This window comes from Cervus canadensis, chromosome 18 (genome assembly GCF_019320065.1).
Source record: "Cervus canadensis isolate Bull #8, Minnesota chromosome 18, ASM1932006v1, whole genome shotgun sequence".
In the NCBI taxonomy this organism is placed as follows: Eukaryota; Metazoa; Chordata; class Mammalia; order Artiodactyla; family Cervidae; genus Cervus; species Cervus canadensis.
In genome coordinates this window covers 39,742,552-39,766,307 of record NC_057403.1, presented here as the reverse complement: position 1 = coordinate 39,766,307, position 23,756 = coordinate 39,742,552, and the positions used below count along the sequence as shown (strand labels likewise).

General features: G+C 54.6%; 2 protein-coding genes across 6 annotated transcripts; one reads left to right on the top strand and one right to left on the bottom strand.

The window, feature by feature from the left end:
- The first annotated feature begins 4,614 nt into the window (after positions 1-4,614).
- Positions 4,615-12,526, top strand: LOC122420850 (testis, prostate and placenta expressed). 2 transcript variants are annotated; one of them, XM_043436383.1, is made up of 8 exons: positions 4,615-4,721; positions 5,485-5,743; positions 8,729-8,790; positions 9,013-9,187; positions 9,599-9,660; positions 9,882-9,946; positions 10,298-10,330; positions 11,610-12,526. In XM_043436383.1, the coding sequence occupies exons 2-8, from the start codon at positions 5,521-5,523 to the stop codon at positions 11,638-11,640; spliced, it is 651 nt and encodes a 216-aa protein (XP_043292318.1). In that variant the 5' UTR covers positions 4,615-4,721; positions 5,485-5,520; the 3' UTR covers positions 11,641-12,526. The 2 variants fall into 2 exon arrangements, with proteins under 2 accessions (XP_043292318.1, XP_043292319.1); XM_043436384.1 differs by lacking the exon at positions 4,615-4,721 and adding an exon at positions 9,709-9,760 and having other exon boundaries at positions 5,506-5,743; positions 9,823-9,946.
- Positions 12,527-17,161: 4,635 nt separating this feature from the next.
- ZNF319 (zinc finger protein 319) lies at positions 17,162-23,140 on the bottom strand. 4 transcript variants are annotated; one of them, XM_043436378.1, is made up of 3 exons: positions 23,002-23,140; positions 22,084-22,255; positions 17,162-20,989 (listed from the first exon to the last, which is right to left on the bottom strand). In XM_043436378.1, exon 3 carries the CDS (start codon positions 20,760-20,762, stop codon positions 19,002-19,004), a length of 1,761 nt encoding a protein of 586 aa, XP_043292313.1. In that variant the 5' UTR covers positions 20,763-20,989; positions 22,084-22,255; positions 23,002-23,140; the 3' UTR covers positions 17,162-19,001. The 4 variants fall into 4 exon arrangements, with proteins under 4 accessions (XP_043292313.1, XP_043292314.1, XP_043292312.1 ...); XM_043436379.1 differs by lacking the exon at positions 22,084-22,255 and having other exon boundaries at positions 17,162-18,798; positions 19,023-20,989; positions 23,002-23,139; XM_043436377.1 differs by having other exon boundaries at positions 22,084-22,260; positions 23,002-23,137.
- Positions 23,141-23,756: the final 616 nt, after the last annotated feature.

The following is a 23,756-nucleotide window of genomic DNA, read 5'->3' as shown; positions in this document are numbered from 1 at the left end:
AAGATTGAAGGCAAGAGGAGAAGAGGGTGAAAGAAGATGAGATGGTTGGATGGCATCACCGACTCAATGGACATGAGTTTGAGCAAGCTCCAGGAGATAATGGAAGACAGAGGAGCCTGGCATACTGCAGTCCACAGACTTGCAGAGAATCAGACATGACTTAGAGACTGAACAGCAGGGGACTTGACTCGATCATCTACAACATTTCTCAACCTTGCCTATGTGCCAGGCAGCATGCCAGCCTCAGCACACTGAGAAAGACAGAAATTGGACCTGCCCTCACAGAGCTTCTATGCCAATGAAGGATTCAGAAATAAAAAAGAGTAACGATGAGTTTGAAAATATTGCAGATATGCTGAGCGCCATGAAAGAAACACACAGAGCAGAAACGTGTATGAGGTGATAAAGATCTGGGGGTGGGCATAAGTGCCTCTATGCAGAGGCAAATATTTGAGCTAAGATGTAAGATTTAAGTGAATGATGTTCCAGGCAGAGGACACTGGAAGGGTAAATAAAGGTCTTGAGGCTGAAATGAGCTTGGATGCACCTGAGGGACAAAGTGGGACCGGGGGCTTAGTGGGGGCAGGGGAGAGTGGTGGGAGATGAGCTCCGGAACAGATCAGGTAGGGCCTGTAAGCCACAATCAGAAGCTTGGGTTTTAGCTGATGGCCCATGGAAGCCCACATGGTTCAGTTTAGAACAGGGGCTGGACACAATCTGTGAGGCTGCTATCTGGTGGGCAGGTGTGGAAGCAAGAAACTAGTCGGGAGGTGGTGGAGGAGCAAGGCACTTTGTGACTGGATGACCCGTGGGCTCTCCTTCTTCTGCTAAAACTTGGATATGCAACTTACCCGCAAGGCAGCTGGTATCAGAGAATGCTCTTTCTGTCAGCACGGTTGGACACCAATGGCAGAGCTCAAGGTGGTCCCTGTCATGCTTCGTCAATACGCCCAGCTGCTGGGGATCAGCGCTCCTCCCCCAGGTATCTCCAGCCAGACACCTGCTAGGAAGGGCCAGCTCTCCTGCTCTGCCTGGGTGCCCAAGTGATAGCCTGTATCATCGGTGACACCTGCCCTCACCTCTGCTCAATGGAGGCCAGGGCAGAGACGATGAGGCTTGGACTAGGGTGGTGAGGGAGAGAAAAGGGGAGGGGAAGGAAGAGGGAGGTGTTGAGGGTGTTCAGCTTGGCAAGAGTTTGGGGGGAAAGTCATGAGCTCCACTTGGTTACAATGTCTGAGAGACATCTGAGTGGAAATGTGCAGTGGGTAGCAAGAGGTGTGTGTGTGTTGCAGCGGTGGTAGGGGTGGGGGGGCGATGGGAGTGGGTTAGAGTTTAGGAGAGCCAGACGCCTGGAGATAGAAATTTTGGAGGCATCAGCTCACCTTATAAATGACGGTTAAAGCTGTAGGACTGATTGAATCCAATGTAAAGAAGAGAAGGACCAAAGATGATGACTGGCATGGTGTGATTTGGGGAGAAGGAGGAGGGGCTGGGACGGAAACTGAAGGAGCCGCTGGGGAGGGAGGGGGAGGACTAAGAAGTGGAGCGTGCTGCAGCCAAGACAGGTGAGTGTGCTGGGAAGAGGAGTGGTCTCCTGGGACCTCCATGTGAGCCAAGGCTGAGCTGTGCCCCCAGGCTGGGCAACCTGGAGCAGGACGCCTGGGCAGTGGGCAGAGTCAGGTGGGCCTGGCTGCAGAGTAATGGGGCTCAGCCACACCCTCATTGGATGACTCTCTGATACTTATACACAGAAAAAAGCCAGACTCAAAAGATCCCAATGGTTTGTGTATACAAAGCTCAAAAAAGAGCATTATCAGCCTGTCTTGTCTGTATGGCTGCAAATGTAGGTAGTGAAACTACAAAGAGAAGTGGAGGGGGTCTTCCCTGGTAGTCCAGTGGTTAAGACTTCACCTTCCAACGCAGGGGGTGTGGGTTTGATCCCTGGTGGAGGAACTAAGAATCCACATGCCTTGGGGCCAAAAAACATAAAACAGAAGCAATATTGTAACAAATTCAATAAAGACTTTAAAAATGGCCCACATTGGAAAAAATCTTAGGAATGAAAAAAAGAAAAGCAGTGGTTATACCGCTCAGCCAGCAGACTGGTTACCTCTTTTAGGAGGTGGGATTGGAAAAGGTGCTGTGGAAGCTCCTAGGGGCTGGCAGCGCTCTAAAGTGTTTTCTTTAGCTGACATCAATTTTTAATACAACATTATCATAGTATTATTTGTATGCCATAAAATTCACCCATTTTAAGTGTACAGCTCAATAACTTTTAGTAAATTGACTGGACAATACCACATCTGCTTTCAAAAACAAATCTACTTCAGAACATTTCCATCACCCCCAGTAAGATCCTTCATGCTCATTAGTCACTCCCCATTCCCACACCCAGGCCCAGGCAACTAGTCTTGTCTCTAAAGATGTGCATTTTCTAAACATTAAATACAGATGGACTGTATGATATGTGGAGTGTTTTTGTATCTGGTTTCTTTCATTTAATATAATGTTTTGATGGTCATTCACATTGTGGCATGTATCCATAATTCTTATCTTTTTCATTCCCAAGAGTACTCCATGGCTATATCTATATTCCATAGATATACCACAGTCTATCTATCCATGAATCAACTTGTTTCCATATTTTGGCTATTATAATTAACGCTGCTATGAATATCTGCATGCAAGCCTTTGTGTGGACATATATTTTCATTTCTCCTGGGAAAATTCTTAGGGGTAGAATTTCAGGGTCATATGGTAAATTTAAGGCTTCCCAGGTGGTGTTAATGGTAAAGAACCCGCCTGCTAATACAGGAGATGCAAGAGACAAAGGGTTCAATCCCTGGGTCGGGAAGATCCCCTGGAGAAGGAAATGGCAACACACTCCAGTATTCTTGCCGGGAGAATCCCATGGGTGAGGAAACTGGAGGGCTACAGTCCACAGGGTCGCAAAGAGTCAGACATGACTGAAGTGACTTAGCACACACACACACTCATGGTGAATTTATGTTTCATGTTCTAAGAGACTGCTACATTGTTTTGCCAAGTAGTACCCCTGTCTTGACCTGACTGGTGGTTACAAGGAGTCTCACTTTTTCAGCTGTGTCCGACTCTCTGCGACCCGGTGGACTGTAACCCGCCAGGCTCCTCATTCCATGGGATTTCCCAGGCAAGAATACTGGAGTGGGTTGCCATGTCCTTCTCCAGGGGATCTTCCTGACCCAGGGAGCAAACCCGGGTCTCCCACATTTCAGGCAGATGCTTTACCCTCTGAGCCACCAGGGAAGTCCAGTAATTATGAGTTATATTACATATTTAAGCATTTTTTTGATTTTGTTATTTTTTAAGATTTTTTTTTTGATGTGGACCATTTTTAAAGTCTTTATTGAATTTGTTAGAGTATTGTTTCTTTTTTTTTTTTTTTTATGTTTTGTTTTTTGGCTGTGAGGCATGCAGGATCTTAGCTCCCCAACCAGGGACTGAACCCACACCCCTCGCATTGGAAGCACAGAGTCTTAATGACTGGACCGTCAGGGAAGTCCCTGGATTTTGTTATATTTTTAACTTTAAAAGACTGAAAATTTTTCAATGAGGTGGTGAATGAAGTCAACCCTAGGCAATTTTTCTCTAAGGGGTGGGACTTGGAGATGCTGCTCGGGGGCTGGATGGAACACTACACTAGAGGAGGAGGAGCTAGGGAGCCAAATCCTACAGGAATCTCACAGCAGGGGTCCCATGGTCCATTAGGCTCAGCAAGTGGACAGGTGTATGCAAAGCACATGCCAAGATATGCAAATAAGTTAGCGTCTCCACAGGGTTTTCTCATGGGGGTGGAAGGGTTTCCCCCCTCCAGTGGTTTTTTTTTTTTTTTTGGCTGCACTATGTAATCTGCAAAGATCTTAATCCCACAACCAGAGACTGAACCCAGGGCCACAGCAGTGAAAGCACTGAGTTGTAACCACTGGACTGCCAGGGATCTCCCTCAGTGGTTCTGAACACTTCAAGGTGCTTGGCTTAGGCCCTCATGACCTCACTTTGGGAAGGTGGGAGGGAAGCTGCAGGCCTACAGGGGTCTGGCCGTGGAGTATCACCTGCTAATCCCTGTTGTGCTGAGGCCACCAATCTCACTGATCCCCTTATGCTGACCCTGGATCCTGGCAATCACTAATCTCCACCTCTGGAGCCTCAAGGACTGGCAGGCAGGGCAGCGCCCTCTTCCCTGAGGTCTGCGAGGATAGAAACACCCTGCCAGTTCAGATACCCCTCTTGACAGGTCCCAGGACCCTTGCCTAACACAGATGGGAACTTTGAGGCCCAGAGAGAGACAGTAACTAGTCTAAGGCCACACAGCCTGCCCTGGCCAGCCCTATCATGGTTACCCCCAGGAAACCCCAGCTCCTTGTCTGATTTTCTCAACATTCCCATCCTGTGTGAGCCCCAGAGACAGAAACCTTCAGGAAGGCCAAACAAGGGGGCCAGTGCAAGGACCCAAGGGGGCAGCAGGCTCTTCTCCTCGGAGCCTGTGATTGCCAGGGTTGCCAAGGAGCCAGTGCCCTCACAATGAGCCTGCAGTGGGCATTGTCTCTGCAGAATGTCCCTTTATTCTCCTGTCTCATAAGGCACTGGGGCCCGGCCCATCTCTCTACTTCTCTTCCCCATTGAGCGGGCAAAGGAGGAGAAAATCTCTATAAGCCTGTGCACCTGGGACTGGTGGCCTGCAGGTGAGGTACTGCAGAGGTGGATGGGGGGCAAGGGGTCCGCCCTCCCCCTCCTCTCACTGCTCCCATTCCCTGCCCTCCCTTCAAAAGCCCAGCGCCTGGGGCAGCTTCCCCATCCAGTCGTCATGCCCTCTCCCCATGAAAGGCCCTCTCTCCTCCTACCCACCTCCCTGTTGCCCGCCTCCATCTCTCACCACCCATTAGGGTCAGAAAGGAAGCAACTGGACTCAATAAATTCTCACTGAAGTTTAAACGACTCAAAGGCTCTGGGAATATATGCTTTTTAAAAGGGAGCACTGGAGAACCAGCCATATTTTTTTCTAGTTCATATCCATTATGTTTCTCCCCTTATTTAAAACGTCCCCATGTCTCCCTGTAGAATGCTGAGTAAATGCCAGGTACCTGAGCTAATGCCAGAAATCCATAATTAATTACCCAGAGGCAGGCGGAGCCCACTTCTGAACCCACTTGCTGCTGTTGCTTCCTGCTCATTATTGCTGAATAGACACAAATGGCATCTCTTTTAGACAATTCCCTGAAAGCCCCAGCCCCAGTCTCCCCACACACACCCCCTCCTGTACGGACCTCTGCCAGAGCCCTTAGCACATGCTCTGTGAATGTGTGTATATCCGTGAGTGTGTGTGTGTGTGTGTGTGTGTGTGTGTTCTGAGTGTCCCTGATCCCACCACAGCTCCTGGCTCACAGTAGGTGCTCAATACCTGTTGGATGACAAGTCAGCACTGGCCAAGGTTGTGTTCCCACACAGAAGGGTGTCTGCTGCAGGTGTCTCCACCACCCAGCCATGGCCCACATCATTGACCTGGTGCCCTGGGAGGACGGCTCCACCCACGTGTACGCGTCCCCGGCCATCCTACTGCCCATGCCCCGGAGGCGCAACCAGCTGGCCGGCGTGAAGCAGCAGCTCTACCACCCAGCCCTGCCCAGTCTGCGCCGCATGGACATGGACTCTGTCAAGGCCTGCCTTTCCGATGAGCACTGCCAGTCCACCACCTACTGCCGCAAAGGTTGGGCCACCTGGTCGCTGTTGGTGGTCCCTCAGGGCCTTAGGGGAAGGTGCGGATGGTTTGGAGGAGAGAGATCTCAGAGGGAGAAGCCAGGAGTGGCTGATAAAAGGGTTAGAGGGACTAGTCCCAGCTCTGCTCCTCCTTGCCTGAGAATCCTCCGGGTCTGAGCCTCTGCTTCCCCATCAGTAAAATGGGAATGCTAACAGGGTGGCCTCTCAGGGCTATTGGGAGATTGCTGTTGTTCAGTCGCTAAGTCAGGAATGACTCTTTACAACCCCATGGGGGTCCTCCACTACCTCCTGGAGTTTGTTCAAATTCTTGTTCACTGAGTTGGTGATGCCATCTAACCATCTCATCATTGGCTACCCCTTCTCCTTTGCCTTCAGTCTTTCCCAGCATCAGGATATTTTCCAATGAGTGATGTCTTCATATCAGGTGGCCAAAGTATTGGAGCTTCAACTTCAGCATCAGTCCTTCCAATGAATATTCAGTACTGATTTCCTTTAGTATTAACTGGTTTGAGATTAACTTTGTGAGATTAAAGTGAGATAAGGCATGAGAAGCCCTTAGGGTAGTGCCTGGCACATACTATGTGCTCAACAGTAATGTTATTGTTATTATTCATGGAGAGAGAACTGCAGAGGTCAGCAGTGCAGGAAGAGGAAGAATAATAACAGCAGTAATAATTTCTGCCCAGTCATCTCTCCCTTTGAAAAAGGAAGAGAAAGATACCTGTCATGAAAGAGAGGGGAACATGGAAGCCTCTGGGGTTAAGGACTACCCGGGGCTAAGGAAGAACTCTTCACTGGCTGAGAAGCTTGGGCATTGAGGTAGGGGTGCCACGCAGATGCCCACATGCAGGCATTTCAACACATTTATTCATTGCCCGCTTTGTACTTGAGTCTGTACTTGAGTGTGTACTTTGGACAAAGGCCTTCTAGCTAGAGGGAGCAGCACATACAGAGGCCTGGAGGGGAAAAGCTGCTCAAGGTGTTGGTGAACTTGAGGGATTTGGTTGGGCCCAAGGACACAGTCGTGGGGGCAGCAGGAGCTGTGGCTGGTGGTGGGGACGCAGCTCAGGGAGGGCCCTGTCGTTGAGTTCAGCAATCTGGACTTTCTTGGGAGGTAGATAAGAACCCCTGAAGACTCAGGAAAGAGGTCTGAGCATTGGGGTGTCGGGGAGGGGGTGACCGAGAGGGACAAGAAGTGGATAATGGGGGAGAGGTTAGTGGTTAGGACACTGGGAGGGACCACAGCCTTCAGGAGGTAGTGACAGTGTCTTGGCCATGGGGGAGGGATTTGGAAGGTATTTAGGAGATAAAGGAGTAGGACTTGGTACCAGTGTGAGTAGAGGGGCAAGAGTGGGGAGCCCAAGGTGACACCCAGGTTCAGACTCGGGTGACAGATGGAGTGAGCCTGTCAGAGATGATAGGGGTATCTCCAGAGGTCCCACAGAGACCCCTGCAGGGCCAAGAGGGAAAACACAAATATGGGAAGTGGGTAAGGAAGCACTGGGGGGTGGGGTGAAAGTGAGGTGGAGCCCCCTCACCCGCCCCTCTATAAAGGGGAGCAGCTTGACTGCTGTGTGGGAAGGGTCAGCACAGTTCTACCAATCTCCTAGTTCCCAGGAGAAGCCAGGAATCTAGATTTATAGGGAGAGCTCTTGATTTAGATATGCATTTTATTGCAAGTAAGTTTTGATCAAAGCAATGGAGCCACAGGTTCAAAATGTTGTAACAATGCACTTTTTAAAAATTCTTGCTCTTCCTCATTCCACTCATTCTCACTTACGGGTAACCACTCTGAGTTCCTGATGTATCCTTTCATTCTTTACCAGGGCAAATACAAATCTGTTCTTTTCCTCTCCAACTTTTTTTTATTACAAAAATATTCAAACATAGAGGAAAGTTGAAAGACTAATATTTTGAACATTTATTACCTTCTACCTGCTTCAATTAATGTTTTGCCGTATTTATTTTCACTCTCTCTCTCTCTCACACACACACTCACACACACTTTAGCAATCAGTTTCCAGTGATAAAAACAACTTCCTACATGACTCCCTACTATTATCACATTTAGGAAAGTTAAAGATAATTCCCTAACATCCAATATTCAGTCCATATTAAAATGTCCCCAATTATCCCCAAAGATATCTTTCATAACTGTTAAAAAATTTTTGGAACCAGGATTTGATCTAGGATTGTGCCTTGTAATTGGTTGTCATGTCTCTTGGGCCTTAGTCTAAAACCAATCTATCCACTTTCCATTTTTCCCTCATCGTATTGACTTCTTAAGAAATCCAAAACAGTTGTGTTGTAGACAAGTCTTACATCGTGAATTTGAGTAGTTCTTTCCTCATGGTGTTGTTTACCTTGATAGTCTAGTTTCTGTAAACCAGGAGTTAGGTGTAGAGGCTTGATTGTAAAAGCTTTCACAAGTTTTGAATGCCATATTCGCCACGAGGGCTCGGCAGGGGGCACCTAACATCAAATAGCACTATTAGTGATGCTGTTTGATGACGTGGTTAGGTGATGACCTAAATGTATATTCTTGTTTGCCTCCAATCATCTCAATTTTAGTCTTTAAAGACAAAGGTAGCACATGGCATATACTCTTCTGTACCTTGGAAGTTCTTGAATCAAGAACTTTATTTTTAATCAAGGCATAGTGAGGATCCATCATGGTTTATTTAGCCAGTCCATTAATGACAGACACTTGGGTTTTTTCCAGTCATTTTCTATTATAATACAAACAACGCTGAAATGAGTAAACTTTATACCCACATCATTTCCCAGTTGTGCAAAATATAAAATAGGATAAATTCAAGTATAGGGTTAAAAGATATGCTTATTTATAGTTCTGATAGATAATGCCAATTTCTCTCCATAGGTGCAAATTAATTAATTATCCCCTCTGGCAATGTATGGCAATGACCCTGTTTCTGATAACTGCACTAACTCCTCTCCCTTTCTCTCTCTCCAGATGACTTTGATAATGCCTACTTCACACTTCTCGGTGTTCCCAACAAACCCCTGCAGTGCTTGGTGAGCGTCCTTTGTCCCTGGTTTGCCCTGGAGAGAGGACCTGAATGTCCTTTGTGCACCCAGCACCGAGCACCTCCGGTCCCGATCTCCATTCCGCTCACTTCCTCAGCTACCTCTCTGGGACCCTACCCCGCCTTTCCCATGTCTTTCAGGGGCTTCGAGAGCCCCCTGGGTCAGATGGTTCGAGTGCTCCCCGCTCCCTGACTTCCTTCCTCCTGGCAGGACATCACGGAGACCGGCCAGAGGCTCCGAAACAGGTACCACGAGGGAAAGCTGGCTCCCATCGCACCGGGCATCAACAGGGTCGACTGGCCCTGCTTCACGCGCGCCATCGAGGACTGGTCCCGATTCGTGTCCTCCGCGGGAGAGTTCAAGCTGCCCTGCGCGAGCAAGAAGGGTCAGTCTAACCGCGCGGAGGATGCCCGAGGGCGGGAAAGACAACTGAGCCGCTGGGTCCATAGAGCTGGGACCCCGGGCGCTGACCAAGGAAGAGTTAGGGGGCTTCCGGGGTGGAATCTGACAAAGACAGGGGAACAGCAGCTGCTGCGGCACTCAGAGGGTGCTGCGCGCGGACTGGTTGAGGCGCTCGGAGGCGGGGCTTATATGGGGAGGGGGGCGGGGCCAGGTCCGAGCAGTGGGAGCCAATGGGGCGGAGGTGGAGGGCAGGCGGAACAAAGTCCGGAGGTGGGACTGGTTCCCCGAGCAGGCGCGGGGCGTGGCTTGGCCTAGGGGCGGGGATCAGGTAAGAGCCCCGGCGCGGGCTTGCTCAGGGCGGGTGTGGGGCCGGAGACGAGCGGTCTTCTCGCAGTTGAGAGCTTCAGCGGCTATGCGGTGCGGTACTTGAAGCCGGAGGTGACCCAGAACTGGCGGGTAGGAAGGGCTGCTCGCCGACCGGTCCCTGGGCACGCCGGGGTGGAGGAGGAGCTGCTAACACGGGGGTCGGGGTGTGGGAGAAGAGACCCGGACTGGGGTCTCCGGGAGCCCAGAAGGCTAAGATCTCCGGCAGTCAGCGCTGTGTGGGGCGTCGGCGAGGGGCGAGGCCCGTGTCCCCCCTCCTCAGTAGACACCCCCATCCCTCTGGCCCGCCCCAGTTCTGTCTTAACCAGAATCCAAGCCTGGACCGCTATGGACAGAAGCCCCTGCCATTCGACTCCTTGTAAGTGACCCCCCACAGACCCCGGGGGACCCCATACCTGGGAAGGAGGCTGGGGTCTTGGCAGCTTTCACTAGCACATACCAAGTGGCCCTTGAAAATGTGAGGCCTCGAAAGCATCGATTGACTACAAAACACCATAAGAAAATTGCAATTTCAAAATGAGTAAATGTTTAATTCCTACCAAACGGAGCATCCTGTCCTCCAGTCCCTAGCAACTCCACCCTTTCAGAGTGGAGGCATTTAGGTGGGGTGAAGGTTCAGTGTAATTCTGGTGGGATGGCACCTCCCGACGTGGCGGTTCCCAGAGAGGGTCACTCTTCTCCGCCTCGGCCTCACCCTCCTGTATTTCAGGAATGCTTTCCGACGTTTCGGCTCCAACTACAGGTAAGGCCCCAACTGCAGGAGGCGAGGAATGACCCCGGCCCGACCCCGCCCCATCTGGCCGCGCCTCCGGTCCCACTGCGCTCGGCGGCCTCAGCGCTCAGGCGATGCTCAGATCCCTCTCCACTCGCAGAGCCTCACGAGGGAGGTGCCGGGGTATTGGTAGCCTTCTGGGTGATGTCCGGAGGATTCGAAGGGCTTCCCCCTGGAGAGATCCTCTCCAGGCAAAAGTGCAGCCTATTGGGAGGTGGAGGGAGCAGTCATTGTTGTTCAGTCCCTCAGTCGTGTCCGACTCTTTGCGAGGACCCCATAGACTGCAGCACGCCAGGTTTCCCTGTCCTTCACCATCTCCCGGAGTTTGCTCAAACTCATGTCCACTCGATTTGGCCCAGTCAGGACAAAAGACAAAGATGGGGAGTAGCGGGGTGGGGGGTTACCTGGGCAAAGAGCAGGGACAGAAAGAGTAAAGAAATGTATAAGAAATATCATGGAAAGAGCCAAGAATCTGCCTTCCAGGAGGCAGGCAAGGTGGTAAGGACTGGGACTAGTGTTCCCAATAGGAGGATGCAAGATACTCAGGCACCTTCATAACTTGGCTGTCTCCCACCTCTCCAGTCCCATTCCCTACACTTCAGCAGTACCAGACTCCTGGGGGCAACCCAAATCTCCCACACAACCGAGCACTCCACATCTTTGCTTGTGCTGTTTCAGTGCCTAGATGATCCTTCCATCTCTGCTTGGAAAACTCCTCCTTACTCTTTAAAGCCCAACCCAGATGTCCCATCCTTCTTGACGTCTTCTCTGACCTTCTGCTCCTCCCCTCCAACTCAAACCACCCCCCTCCAGAGCATCACCTCTTGTGCATCCCTCTCTATTTTGGAGCATGCAGACTATTGCATTATAATTCCATATTGATGAAAGTTTGCCTTCTCTCATCTACCCTTGCACATACAAGGGAATGCTATCTGTTTTTATCCTACTATATAATGCCTGCCTGAGTAGGTTCACTAAATGATTGAAAAATGAGTCAGACTCACAGGAGATAAGGATGAGGCAAATTGGAAGTGGGGCCTGAAAATCAAAGGGACCAGCCAACAATATATGAAAGGAAATCGGGAGCCAGTGAAGGTTCTTGAGCCATAAGAGACAGGATAGAAGCTGTGTTTTCAGAACCTTGAAGGCAGGGAGGTGGGTTTTGTGGGGAATACCTAGAGAAGGACAACCTGATTTTTTCCCCAGGACACTCTAGAGGCCCCCATCTCACCCCTGTTTCTTTCCACAGTCGTGTCAACTATCTGACCCCCTGGCGTTAATCTGTGAAAAGGAGGCTGACACCCAGGCTGCCTAACTGTGCCACTCACGTTCCCCAGCAGGACAAGGGTATATGGCAGCCGTACCCATCTCCCTAAGTAGAAATAAACCTTATACTCCGCAGGGAGACACTCAACCTGTGTGTGTGTGTGTGTGTGTTGCAAAGGCTAGGGGAGGATCAGAACCTCAGGATGATGATACTTTACCCTAACCTGCCTTATGCCAGCTCCTGGAGGACTGATGGGGTCTAGGAAAGATGTATCTTGTGACCCCAGGCGAGAGTCAGGGTCTAAGCCTCAAGCCCCAGCTGGGAATGAGGTACAAACACAGGCTGGGAATTAGGTTCTATCTGTGCCCCTGTCCACTGCTTATAGGCCTGCAGGCAAGCCCCTTCCACCTCAGACTCTGAATTTGAGTCAAAAAGAGAAAAGAGAGGGTGCAAAAGGGACTTAAGACCCCTCTCTCAGAAGCCCTTGCCATACCAATATAGGCTGGGGAGCTTCCCTGGGCCTGGGTCCCCTTGAAGAAGTGGAATCAGGCCCTGGAGGTTTGGCCGAGGGCCCCGATTCATGGTGAAGCAGCACAGTGTAGAAGTAAGGTGAGGTGCCTGAGGCCACTCAGAGAAGGTTTCCTCTGCCCAGAGCATTGCCAATGAATATACCGCAGAAACAAAAAGTTATCTGCTCTGTCCACAAAGCTTCAGGACTAGTTCTGATTGCCTACCAACCTACAGAAAGGAGGTCTGATGCCCTGCACACAGCCATGGGTTTTCCTGGGCCAAGTCCAGAATAACCCTGCTCAAAGGGTGTGTCAAAGAATAGTGTCTCGGCGTGGCTGGGGTTAGAGCAGCCAGCCTCGGCACTTAGCTCCAGGATCTTCCAAACACCATCCCACCTGTGGCCAGTCAGCAACGACAGACCCAAATCAGGGTCAGCAGCCACCAAGCTCACGAGGTATTTGAACAGGACTTCTGACACTATGATCTGGGACTTCAGGGATCCACGAACCTTCCAAAGTCATGTGCAAAGCCGTGGGTCCACTCACGTGCTTTTTCCATGAAAAATCTTGTTTTCACTTGATTCTCAGTAGAGTCAGTGCCCACAGAGGTTAGGAAACCCTAACTTACCTCCTCCTCATCACCTGCAGGTTTAAAAATCCCCAGAGATGAAGAGAGGCCACTGAGCCCGAGCCATTGTCTCTACGCCCTCAAGTCCCCTCAGTCCCAGGGGGCTCTTTGCTCCTCATAGAGAGATTACTTTAGAAATTCTCCCTGTGGCCATTGCCTTGGGGACAAGCTTCCATGGCCTCACCTCTAGGCCTTCCTGGCCTGACCCCAAGCCACAACCCAGGCCCTGGGCCTCAACGCACTACCCAGCCCAAACTCCATCACCAGTCTCCTTGCTGTTCCAAACACTCAGGCTCTTGCCTGCCTCCTAACCCTTGGTCAAAGCCTTCCTCCCACATGAAATGCTTTTGCCATCTCTTCCTACCCAAATCTCATCCTTTCTTCCAGGCAGTCCTCTCCCCAGTCTTCCCTTCCTCCCCAGTTCTTCCCCAAGATTATGAGGACAGAAATCGTAGCCTCTGGCCCACAGTAGGCTCTTGGGAAATACTGTATTTGCTGGCCCCTCTCATCTGTCCAGTAGGATCTGGGACTTAGGAAGGGGTCCTTGGGCCTCCAAGAACCAACATAAGACCTGGATGAAATGAAACAACTCCTACAAAGTAATAGTTGTGTTTATTACAGAGTAACACACAAGACACATACTCTCACCCTGGGCCTGGCAATAGGGAGCATCGGGATGGAGAAAGGGTCCTGGCTGAGGGAGGGTGGTGGGAGGGTCGGGGAAGACTCTTGCACCTAGTATTTTGTACTGTATTCCAGCAGCTTTGACATTTTTGACCCTATCTTTTGATATACATGAAAACCTCAAAACTCTCTCATCCCAAGTCCTACCTTCGTGCCCAGTTGCACCAGCTTGGGGTCTGGCAAACAGCAGGTGCTTGGTGCTGCTTACAGATGAACAAAGGCAGGAATGCAGACCCAGAATGGGGATGGACATGCACGCAGAGTGAAGAGGGAGATCCCACAAGCCCTGGCCCACCCCCACCCCTCCCCTCGACCTCCTTTTCAAGGCCCTGTGAGGACGACTGGGCATTCCTGCCAGAATCTTTGTAGATCTACGAAAATCAACAGCAGCCAAGGCTTTTCCTAGAGGCATAACCGTCAAGGAACAAAGAATGCACCGGCTTGAGGATGGGATGCGGAGCTTATCACAGGCGAGTCTGGCCCAGGCAGGGAGGCCCTGGGCAACTCTCCCAAGGTCTGAGCAGTTTGTGGTCCTCATCTGGGGCCTGCTCTGGAGAAGGGATGAAGTTGGAGGCTGGGAGGTCAGGTGAAGGCTCTCTATGGAGCTGCCTCTGCACAGATGGGAAGATGCAGAATGGTGGCTCCAATCCCTCAAGGAGTTGAGAGCATGCCACGCCCCCCACCCCCACTGCTGGTGAAGAGCTCTCCTGCTCCCCTGGCCAGCCCGGGTGCCAGCACCAGTCCCGGCCATTGTTCCCAGCTTCCTGGCCAGCAAAGAGTAGGTTGGAACCAGCACCCCGGGCTCCAGTGGCTGGAGGTGGAGGCCTGTGAGGTTCAGAGCCTAGGACAGCCCGCCCCACTGCCTATCCCCAACCTGGCCCGCCTGGCCCACCTGGCCCACCCCCACAATTCCAGGCCTCTCTCATCACAAACTGTCTGGCTTTGGGAAGCCTCTGGACTTCTCAAGGGTCAACACAAAGCAGATCTTCAGGTCTGCCCGCCCCGTCTCATGGAGATGGTATGAGGCTCCAACCAACAGGTAGATAGGAAAGTGATGCGGGGGCGGCGGGGGGGGGCGATAAAGACAACCCTGACACTCGGATAGGAGAGCGGGGCTGGCTCCCTTCTGCCTTGGATATCCCAGTCCTCTGCTTTCCTGAGTGACTGCTACATGTCCAACATTCCACATGGGTCATTTCACGGGACTCATCCTAAGCCCAGAAGAGAATGTTACTGGCTCCATTTCACAGATGAGGAAAATAAGGCCCAGAAAGATTCAAAAACCTTCCCAAAGCCTTGGTGCTTATGAACGGCAGAGGCAGGACTCCAGCCAGGCCTGACTGTGGTGCTCTTAACCACGAGAGCACAGCAGGGCCACCTCGGTTCATGGGCACAGGCTCCACTCTGGGACAGTGGGGTCCTCTCCCACTGCCCCGCTATGGGGCTGAGCCCAGAGCCGGCCACACAAAGTCAGCAAGATGGTGGGCTCCCTGGGAGAGTTGTCTCTGGTGATCCAGTCTGCCCTGGCAATGACTTTGAGGACCCAAGAAAATGTACACCCAGCCAAGCCATGCAGGGGGTATTATTAACCCCAAAATGTGAAATTTATGTTAGTGTTTCTCTCTTTTTTTTTTTTGGCTGAGCTATAAAGCATGCAGGATCCTCGACCAGAGATCAAACACACGACCCCTGCAGCCAGTGGAAGCGCAACAAACTACAGGACTGCCAGGGAAGTCCCTATGTTAGCCTCTCCCTCTTAGTCCTCTGGCTCTCATCCAGATGTCACCCCTCACCTCAAGGGACCACCCTCTCCCTATGCTGTCAGTGGTTGGGGCAGAGAGAATGATAAGCCAGAGACTAGAGAAGATAGTGCCTGGGACTTCCCTGGTGGTCCAGTGGCTGAGACTCTGCACTCTCAGTGCAAGGGTTCCGGAGTTCAATCCCTGGCCAGGGAACTACATGCCATATGCCACAACTAAGATCCAGCAAAGTCAAATAAAACAAATAAATATATTTTTTAAGAAAGAAGAAGACAGTGCTAGTTTGTACCCCTAGCCATAATGTTGGCCGTTTGCCCATGAAAATTCCATGCTCTAAGGATGGAGTTTTGGAACACAGGAGACTGTGAGGTTCCTGGGTAGGTAGGTGGGAGAGGTTATCTGTGTGTGGTCAGGTACAGTGAAAGGCAGCTGCTTAAGCCAGTTTATGCTGATTCTGTCACTTACAACCAAGAGAGCAGAATGAGGCAGGTGGGGAGCAGACTGGAGGCCCGGAGAGGCAGGGAGGGGAAAGGGGGCCACAGGTTGATCCCGTCACCTTCCCAGATTCAGGTCTCTTAGGAGCCTCAGAGATCAGAGTCAACACCTCTGCTTCAGATGGAACTGAGATCCCGAGAGAAGCAGAACCTGCCTGGGACCACCTGCTATCAGAGGTCTAAGACCTGAACCCCCAGGCCAGGGCTCCATTTACTGCCCTGGGTTTGGCCCAGGTTGGAGTCCAGAGGCTGAGGGCCAGGTGGGAGCCCCACTGCTTCATGAGAGATGGAGTGGGGAAAGAAGAAAGAAAAAGTCATTACAGCCTCTATGTGAGATCTGCCAGGGCTGCTCCTGCCCCTGGCATACGCGAATCACCGTCTGTCCAGGAAGGGCAACCTGAAGCTATAAAGCACCAAACACATGCCAGTGCTTCCTAGGAGTTCCTGCAAGGTGGGTGGGCTTTGCTTAAGGTCACTCAGCTAGAAAGAAAGCCAGGATTCAAGCCTGGCAGACACACAAGGGGCCCTGGGCATCATTGCTGAGAGGCAATGAGAGGAAGGAACCACCCAACTTTTCAAGGGCAGGTCCCCCATGGCCACACACGGAGAGAAGCATGGTGTCCTGGTCACATCTGGGGTCCTCCAGCCTCCCCACTAAGCCTGCAGCGTTTTGAGTCCCCTGCAGCGGGGACAGCTTCTGGTCCTTTCTACCCTCACCTCCACCCCACCTTCAGGGCAGCGATCCCTGCTGACCACACTCCACTAGCTCTCAGACTCCAGGCAGAAGTAGTTGCTTCTCCCTTCCTCTCCCCACCTCGACCCTTGCCTGTGAGAAGCAGAAGGAGCCTGAGTTGCAGTTGGCTCCCTGGGGGACAGGGATGGGGGCAGAGAGGGTTCAGGTAGGCTGAGGAGGTGGCTGGGTTGGACATGCAAAGGGATCAGCCTGTGACAGGGTGAGTGGAAATGAGGCCAGAACGGGCCATCCTTGGGGGCGGGGCCCACAGGCTGCTCCAGGAAGGCCCTGGCTTTCCACTGGAGCCAAGGAAGCTCTCCTGCTTACCAGGCCCAGGCCCCAGCTTCTGACCATCCATGAGCTGCTGGTCCCTCAGTCCAGCTCCCTCTAGAGCAGCTGCAGCAAAACCCCAAGAGGTTGCAGCCTGAGGGTTCCAAGCGTCCTGTGGTTGGCACCGTCAGCATCGTCACAGCTTCCCCCCAGGGAAGCTCCATATGCAACTCCACTTAACTCTCACAAGAACCAAACAAGGGTTAACCTCCCCATTTTAGAGACGAGGCAACTGAAGGCTTGCCCAAAGTCACATGACCAGAGTGTTCCAGACTCCGGATTGGAACCCGGCCTTAGATCCCAGTCCCCAGCCTGCCCCCCCCCCCCAGCCTGCACACCACCCCCTCCCCACGGCCCAACATCCCTCTGTGGAAGAATGACCAGAAGAAGCTGTGCTTTGGTCTGTGAAGGTCAATGTCTTTACTTCTAAAGCATACATTGGACTCACTATATATTAACATCAAAAGGGGCTATCTAAAATGGAGTCGTTCTTTTTAAAAACTCAAATCCTCACATTTTTAGATAAGATCCAAAATGACATGAAATTAAACTATACAATGTTATGAATAGTATAACAACTGCTTTTAGAAAGCAAAATGAAAGAAAAGAAAAAGAAAATGAGCACTTGGGACTGTTGTCAGCCTGGGTTCCATGTCTTTTGAGGCATTGTGACTAAAGCCAGCACCGAGGGGAAGGACTGCCCCTCTCTGCGGGCACCGGAAGGGAAACCAGAAGGAGGAGGTGGACGTGGGCTTCTCAGATTTCTGAAGGTGACAGTGGGACAAGGCGGGTCTCCCTGCTCCTCTGGGATTTTGGGGTGGGCACTGATTAAAGTCTCCTTTTAAGACCCACAACCTGGGAGGGGGCTAGGGAGAGGGCAGGGGCAGAGCTGGGTTCAGAAGAATGATTTTGACAGTAAAGATCTTCTGGCCTTCTTGAGAAGATCCCCAGCCATCAAGTGGTAACAGCTGACTCCATCCACCTACTGGTTTCCTTAACAACCCTCTTCCCCTGCCCACTCCCTATCCGGGACACCCAAGGCTCCATGAGCCCTGTGGGTAGCCGGAGACCTAGGGGGACCCTAAAAGGACCTGAGGGAGAACACTCTGGTCTTGGAAATAGCTGGATGCTGTCCAGAGCATCTTGGCGGCACAAGACCCCTGGAGTACAGGCCAGCAGCCAGACCGATGGGGGAGGGTGCCCGGGGGCTGGGAGGGTGCTGTGGGGTCAGAGGCATGCCCACGGTCCTTCCACCTCCCCTACCCCGGGTACCCAGGCATGGTCTTGGCCCTGAGGCAGGGCTGGGGTGAGTTGATTAGGGCCACGCCCTTGAGGCTTTGGTTCACACGATTTGATTCGAGTGAGCGAGTGACACTTGTTCCCATCCACTGGGAAGATGAAGGGCTTGGCCCTTCCACCTCCCGGGCACCAGGGGGTCTAACAATCCCCTTTTCTCACATCAGCAGTTCTGTCTGGCTGAGGGCACATTCCCCACCTGCGCTTGGAACTCTGCCTCAAAGGTGGGAGGGGCGCTTCCAAAACACTGGGATGAGCCCTCGTTGCAAAGGCTGCCTTTCCTCCTTCCCCCGGGACAGCGCTGTCCCCAGCTGAGCGTGTCATGGAAGAACTTCTTTGCCTCCCCCCTTCCGGCTGGGCCAATCGCTCTCCAAGCAGACCCGGCCCACAGGTGTGCAGCACTGCTGTGTCTCGCCTGTCAGAGCCCTGGAGGGTGTGCTGCCCCTAGCTGAAGTGGACAGAGGGGCCTGAGGCTCACAGGTTGCCCTCCTGGCCCCAGGATTCCCTCCTGGAGTTAGCCTTCCCCCTCAAACAGCAACCTGAAGGGGGCCACCCTGCGCCCAGGCCCTCCCGTGACCCTCCTCTTTCCTAACCTATCTGCTTTCTCTAGGGAGGCTGAAAGGTTTGAGAAGGTTGGGCTAGCACCACCCCCTCCTTGGGGTGGAGAGAGGCCAGTTCGACTTCCAGCCTGGTTCCATTGAGAAAAGGGAGGCTGAGGTCTCTCAAGAGAGCGAATCCTGTAAGGGGAAAGAGGTTTGCAGGATCAAGACCAGCCACGGCCATCTGCCCCCCACCCCCACCTCCTCCGGGCCGGTACCAGGGGTGCCAGGCACCCACACCCTCCACCTGCCCGGGTGCCCTTTCATCCTCACGCCCAGGGCCAGGTCCGGGGGTGGGCGCGAGGGGGCCGGGCCGGGCGGGCCGGGGCCGCAGCCGGGACTCAGGGCAGGCAGGCGGCTACCTGGTAGGCGCCCTCGGCCGCGGCGGCCGCGGCGCTGTGCTGCGCACTGTGCTCCTGTAGCAGGGCCACGTCCAGGAAGCGCTCGCCGCACCACACGCACTTGAACTGCTGCTCGCGGGCGTGCACGCCCTGGTGCTTGTTGAGGTGCTCGCGCTGCTTGAAGGCCTTGTCGCAGTTGGGACACTTGTAGGGCTTCTCGCCCGTGTGCACCCTCCGGTGCCGCTGCAGGTCGGAGGCGTACTTGAAGCGCTTGTCGCAGTCCGGGCACTTGAGCGGCTTCTCGCGGGCCGGGTCGCAGCGGTGCTGCACGAACTCGGAGGACGAGAAGAAGCGGCGCTCGCACAGGGTGCAGCGCAGGGGCTTCTCGGCCGCCGAGCAGTGGGCCAGCTGGTGCTTCTGCAGGGCCGAGGCCCGCTTGTAGGCCTTGTGGCACACGGGGCACTTGAAGGGCCGCTCGGCCGCACCCGGCAGGCACTTGTGCCGCAGCAGCTCGGCCGACTGGTCGAAGCCCTTCTGGCACACGGGGCACTTGAAGAGGGTCTCGAGGGTGTGCACATGCTGGTGGTAGAGCAGGTGGCTGGGCTGCCCGAAGCCCTTCTCACACAGGCCGCACTTGAAGGGCTCCTCCGCCTTGTGCGTGCGCCGGTGCCGCATGAGCGCGTACTGCTGCTTGAAGCCCATGGGGCACAGGTCGCACTTGAAGGGCCGCTCGGCGCTGTGCGTGCGCTCGTGCTGCCGCAGGTCCGACGGCCGCTTGAAGGCCTTCTGGCACTCGCCGCAGCGGAAGGGCCGCTCCCCGCTGGGCGTGCATGGGTGCTGCAGCAGCTCGGACGACTCCTTGAAGTGCAGCTCGCACACGTTGCAGCGGAACAGGTGGTGCTCGCCCGAATGCGCGTACATGTGGCGCACGAGGTGCGAGCGGTGCTTGAAGGTCTTCTCGCACACCGCGCACTTGTACGGCCGCTCCGAGCTGTGCGTGCGCTTGTGGTGCACCAGGTGCGACGACTGGCTGAAGCTCTTGTCGCACAGCGTGCACTTGTAGGGCTTCTCGCCCGTGTGGATGCGCTCGTGCCGCGAGAGCTCCGACAGGTGCTTGAAGGGCTTCTGGCAGATGGGGCAGCTGTAGGGCTTGTCGGCCGACTCCGCCGGGGCCACGGCGGGCGGAGGCGGGGGTGCCGGGGGCAGGGAGGGGGCGGCGGTGGCCTCGGGCTCGGCCGCCTCGGCGGGCTTGTAGGTCTTCTCGCAGATGGAACATTTCACAAGGCCCCCGGCGCTGCTGTGGGCGCTGTGGTGCTGCGCCAGCGACGTGAGCAGCGAGAAGCCCATCTTGCAGACGCCGCAGACGAAAGGTTTCTGCTCGGCCTGCACGCACTGGTGCTCCAGCAGGTCGGTAGCCTGGTGGAAGATTTTAAGACACTGCGTGCACTGGAAGGAGCGGTCATGGCCCGCCAGACACTGGTGCTCATGTGGGCTGGACAGGTGCGCCAGGTCGTGACCGCACACGCCACACTTGGGGCCCGGCTCCCCCGCGGCCTGCAAGGGCACGTGCTGCGGGGGCTGCAGGCCTGGCTCAGGCTGCAGGAGGATGCCATAGACCGCGCAGCCCAGGGGGTTCTCAGCCGTGCCTGGAGGCAGCGTGTGCTCCGCCAGGGCCGGTGGGGGTTCAGCATGGTGCTGCGGCTGTGGGGGCTGAGGCTGCTGCGGCTGCGTCTGCGGCGGCTGCTGCCAGCTCTCCGACATGCTTGGGAAGATGAAACAGGGTTTGGAGAGTAATGGCTTCAGTTTCCCTGCTTAAGGTGACCCACACCAGAGAGAGAAGCTGCGCAGGATCAGGGATGGACGAGGACTCGGACAAGGCACGGAGCGGGACTGGTCAGGCAGTCCAAGTCATTCACCAAGACAGACTACAAGGCTGTGCCTACAGGACGGGGGTCTTCGGGCAGGGTGCCAGGAGTGGCAGGGAGGCTCTGCAGAGAAGAAAGAAATCGTGAGCTTGAGGCAGGGACACACAGCTGTTCCCAGGGCCTCTCCCTGATCTGCCTGCACTCGCCACATTGACATAAAACACATCAGGGAAGTGAAGGGGGCTCTGGACTGGGAGATCTTCAGTTGCTGGCAGCGCAAGTCCTCCAGTAAAGGGGATGGTGGCTGTCTCCAGACCCACCCATCCTCAGTTCCCCATCCCTTGGCCAGGCATCCCAATCTCCCAGCTTACTGCCAACCCGCTTCCATTAGCTGTCTCACAAGTGAGTCTGGGGTGATCTGCCCACAATACAAAGAAGTCACAAGTTCTGTTCATGCTCCCAGGAAAGAAGGAGGGAAAGACTGACCAGTGAGGGCCTTGGTGCATAAAACAAGAATTTTAGTAACATAACCTTTTTTTATGTGTGTGCAAAACGCTTCTTATTTGGAAGCCTAATACAGAAGATAGATAAAAGCAGAGAGGCTCTAGTTGAGGCCTCCCTGTAGACCTGCCAGCTCCTCTCCTGTCGCTGCCCTGAATTTCAACCCAGGACACAACTGCTCATAAGAACAGACTGTAGATCTAAAAGGCCAGACCTCCCAGATCTGAAGGCCCCTCAGTCAATCAATATTTAAAACACCAGCATGGAATGGAGGCCCATCTCAGAAAACTTCTCCTGTGAGGGGCTGGCCCATACCTCTCTCAATTGTCCCCAGGTCCTCCCCCCTGACTGTGTGCCTGTTCTCTCTTCACACAATAAGAGGGATGGTCTTGCAGGGACCTGAGCCAATGCCTGATGAGGATGAGACCCACAGACCCACACAGCCTTGACGGCTACTCAGCAGAAGTTCCCCAGGCTAGTCATCTCCCAGAGCACCAAAAAAAAAAAAAAGCCTTAAATCCTCTTAATATGATAGTGTCAAGGCCTACAGGAAATGTAAGCAATTTTGAGTTTGCCTCTGCAATGTGGGATGTAGCATGCTAACCATCCCTGTCACCTTTCCGGAGACAACCCTGTTCCCTTGCTCCAAGTCTGTAACACTCTGGATAATCCATGGAAGGTAAAGACCACCCAGCCCAGGCAAATCTCTAACTCACCACTTTGTGGCAGCATAAGGTAATGACAGCGAGAGGGAGGAACTTTTAGAATCAGATGCAACCCGCTTTCAGGTTCCCAGCTCCTCTGCTTCTAACATTGAAAAGTTTGTAAGTTTTCTCCGGATGAAAAGAGAAGGAAGGGGATGCCTTCACAAGCCAGCCTGGCCTCTAACTGTTCTGCCAAAGAAACATAAGAGTCAGGCTAAAAACTGTCAGCCTCAGCATCTTTCCGGGAAGTAAAGAAGTGAAGAAGCCGCTGCTCTGAGTGGAGGCAGCAGGTTGCATGAGCCAGCAGGTACCAAAGCCTCCCCAGGAAAGAGGGAAGCAGGACTACTCTGAGCCAGGTCTAGGTCAGACTGCGCCAACCCAACTGTTGTTTTTTTTTTTCCCCCTGGCATGAATGGCTGCCAGACCCAGGGTCCCCAGTCCCGGGCCCCCAGGTCCGCTGCCCATTCCGGCCCCCCCTCCAGGAAGGTGCGGTCAGGAGGCCTCTCTGATCACCCGGCAAAGAGGATGAGAGACTAGGGTTAGGGAGGCAAGGGGAGGCCCCCACCTGCGCCCCACCCCAGCCCTTCCTCTTCCTTGGGAAACCGAATGAAAGCCGATCACCTCCCCGCCGGCACTGCCCGCCGGCCCAGCTGGGCTGCCTCCTGTCAGCCCTCGCCGGGAAATGGCCAGGACGCTGCGGCCCCAGCGCCGGACCCGCGGGCGAGTGGGCCCGAGAAAGGCCCCAGGGCTGCAGGCCGGGCCCGGGAGGTAGCTGCGTGTCGAGGTCGGCCTGGGCCGCCCAAGAGCTCAGGAGGCCGCCGGGTCGGGCCGGAGGTGGGGTTGGGGGGGGACTGCCGGGCCGGCTGGGGAAGGGGTGCGGCGGGCGCGGGAGTGGCCCCCAGACGCGGCCCCGGGCGCCCCGCCGCTCACCTGCTCCGGGCCGCCCGCGGGGTCAGGCGCGGGGCGAGTGGCGACTGGCTGCTCTCTCAGCCGCCCCTTTATTCCGACTCCATCCGCGGCAGCGCGGCCTACGCGCGCTGCCAATCCCCGGCCTCGCGTAGCGGCGGCTGCCGGCCCGGGGGCGGGGAACGGGCTAGCGGCGGCCGGAACCGAGGAAGCGACGTGCGCGGCCGGGATAGCGGGGCCGGGGCGGAGGAGCGCTGGGAGGGCGGGCGGACGGAACGATGGCCTTGCAGAGACCGGCGGACAGGCGGGCGGCGCGGGGGCCAGGGAGGCGGGGCCGGGGGAGGAGCGGCAGCCCGGGCGGCGGCGGCTGCGGGAGGAGCGGGCGGCACGGAGCGAGGCCGCCCCCTGCCGGGGACCCCGCGGCCGGGCCGGGTCGGACAGCCGGACGCGCTGGGTGGCTCTCCGGTCGCTCGGCCGGCACGTCTCTGCTGACCTAGGAAGGGCGCTCTGCTTCGAACCACCCTACTCGGCCTTAAGGGAGCGAGCTCCCAGGGTCCGGCCCACGGCCCGACCCCTGAGCCTGAGAGGAGAGCCCTCCTAAGACCCTCTGATCTTCTGGAACGGACCCCGCCTGTGACTGTTCAGCTCGCTCTTAGGGGAGGAGGGCCCCCAGAGCTCGGACTTTGGGCGGGGCTTGAGGAAGGGGCCCCGGGACCTCTGACCCCCGTCCGGACCGCTAGGGCAAGGATCTCCGCTGGGTCAAGCGCTCTGACCTCTGA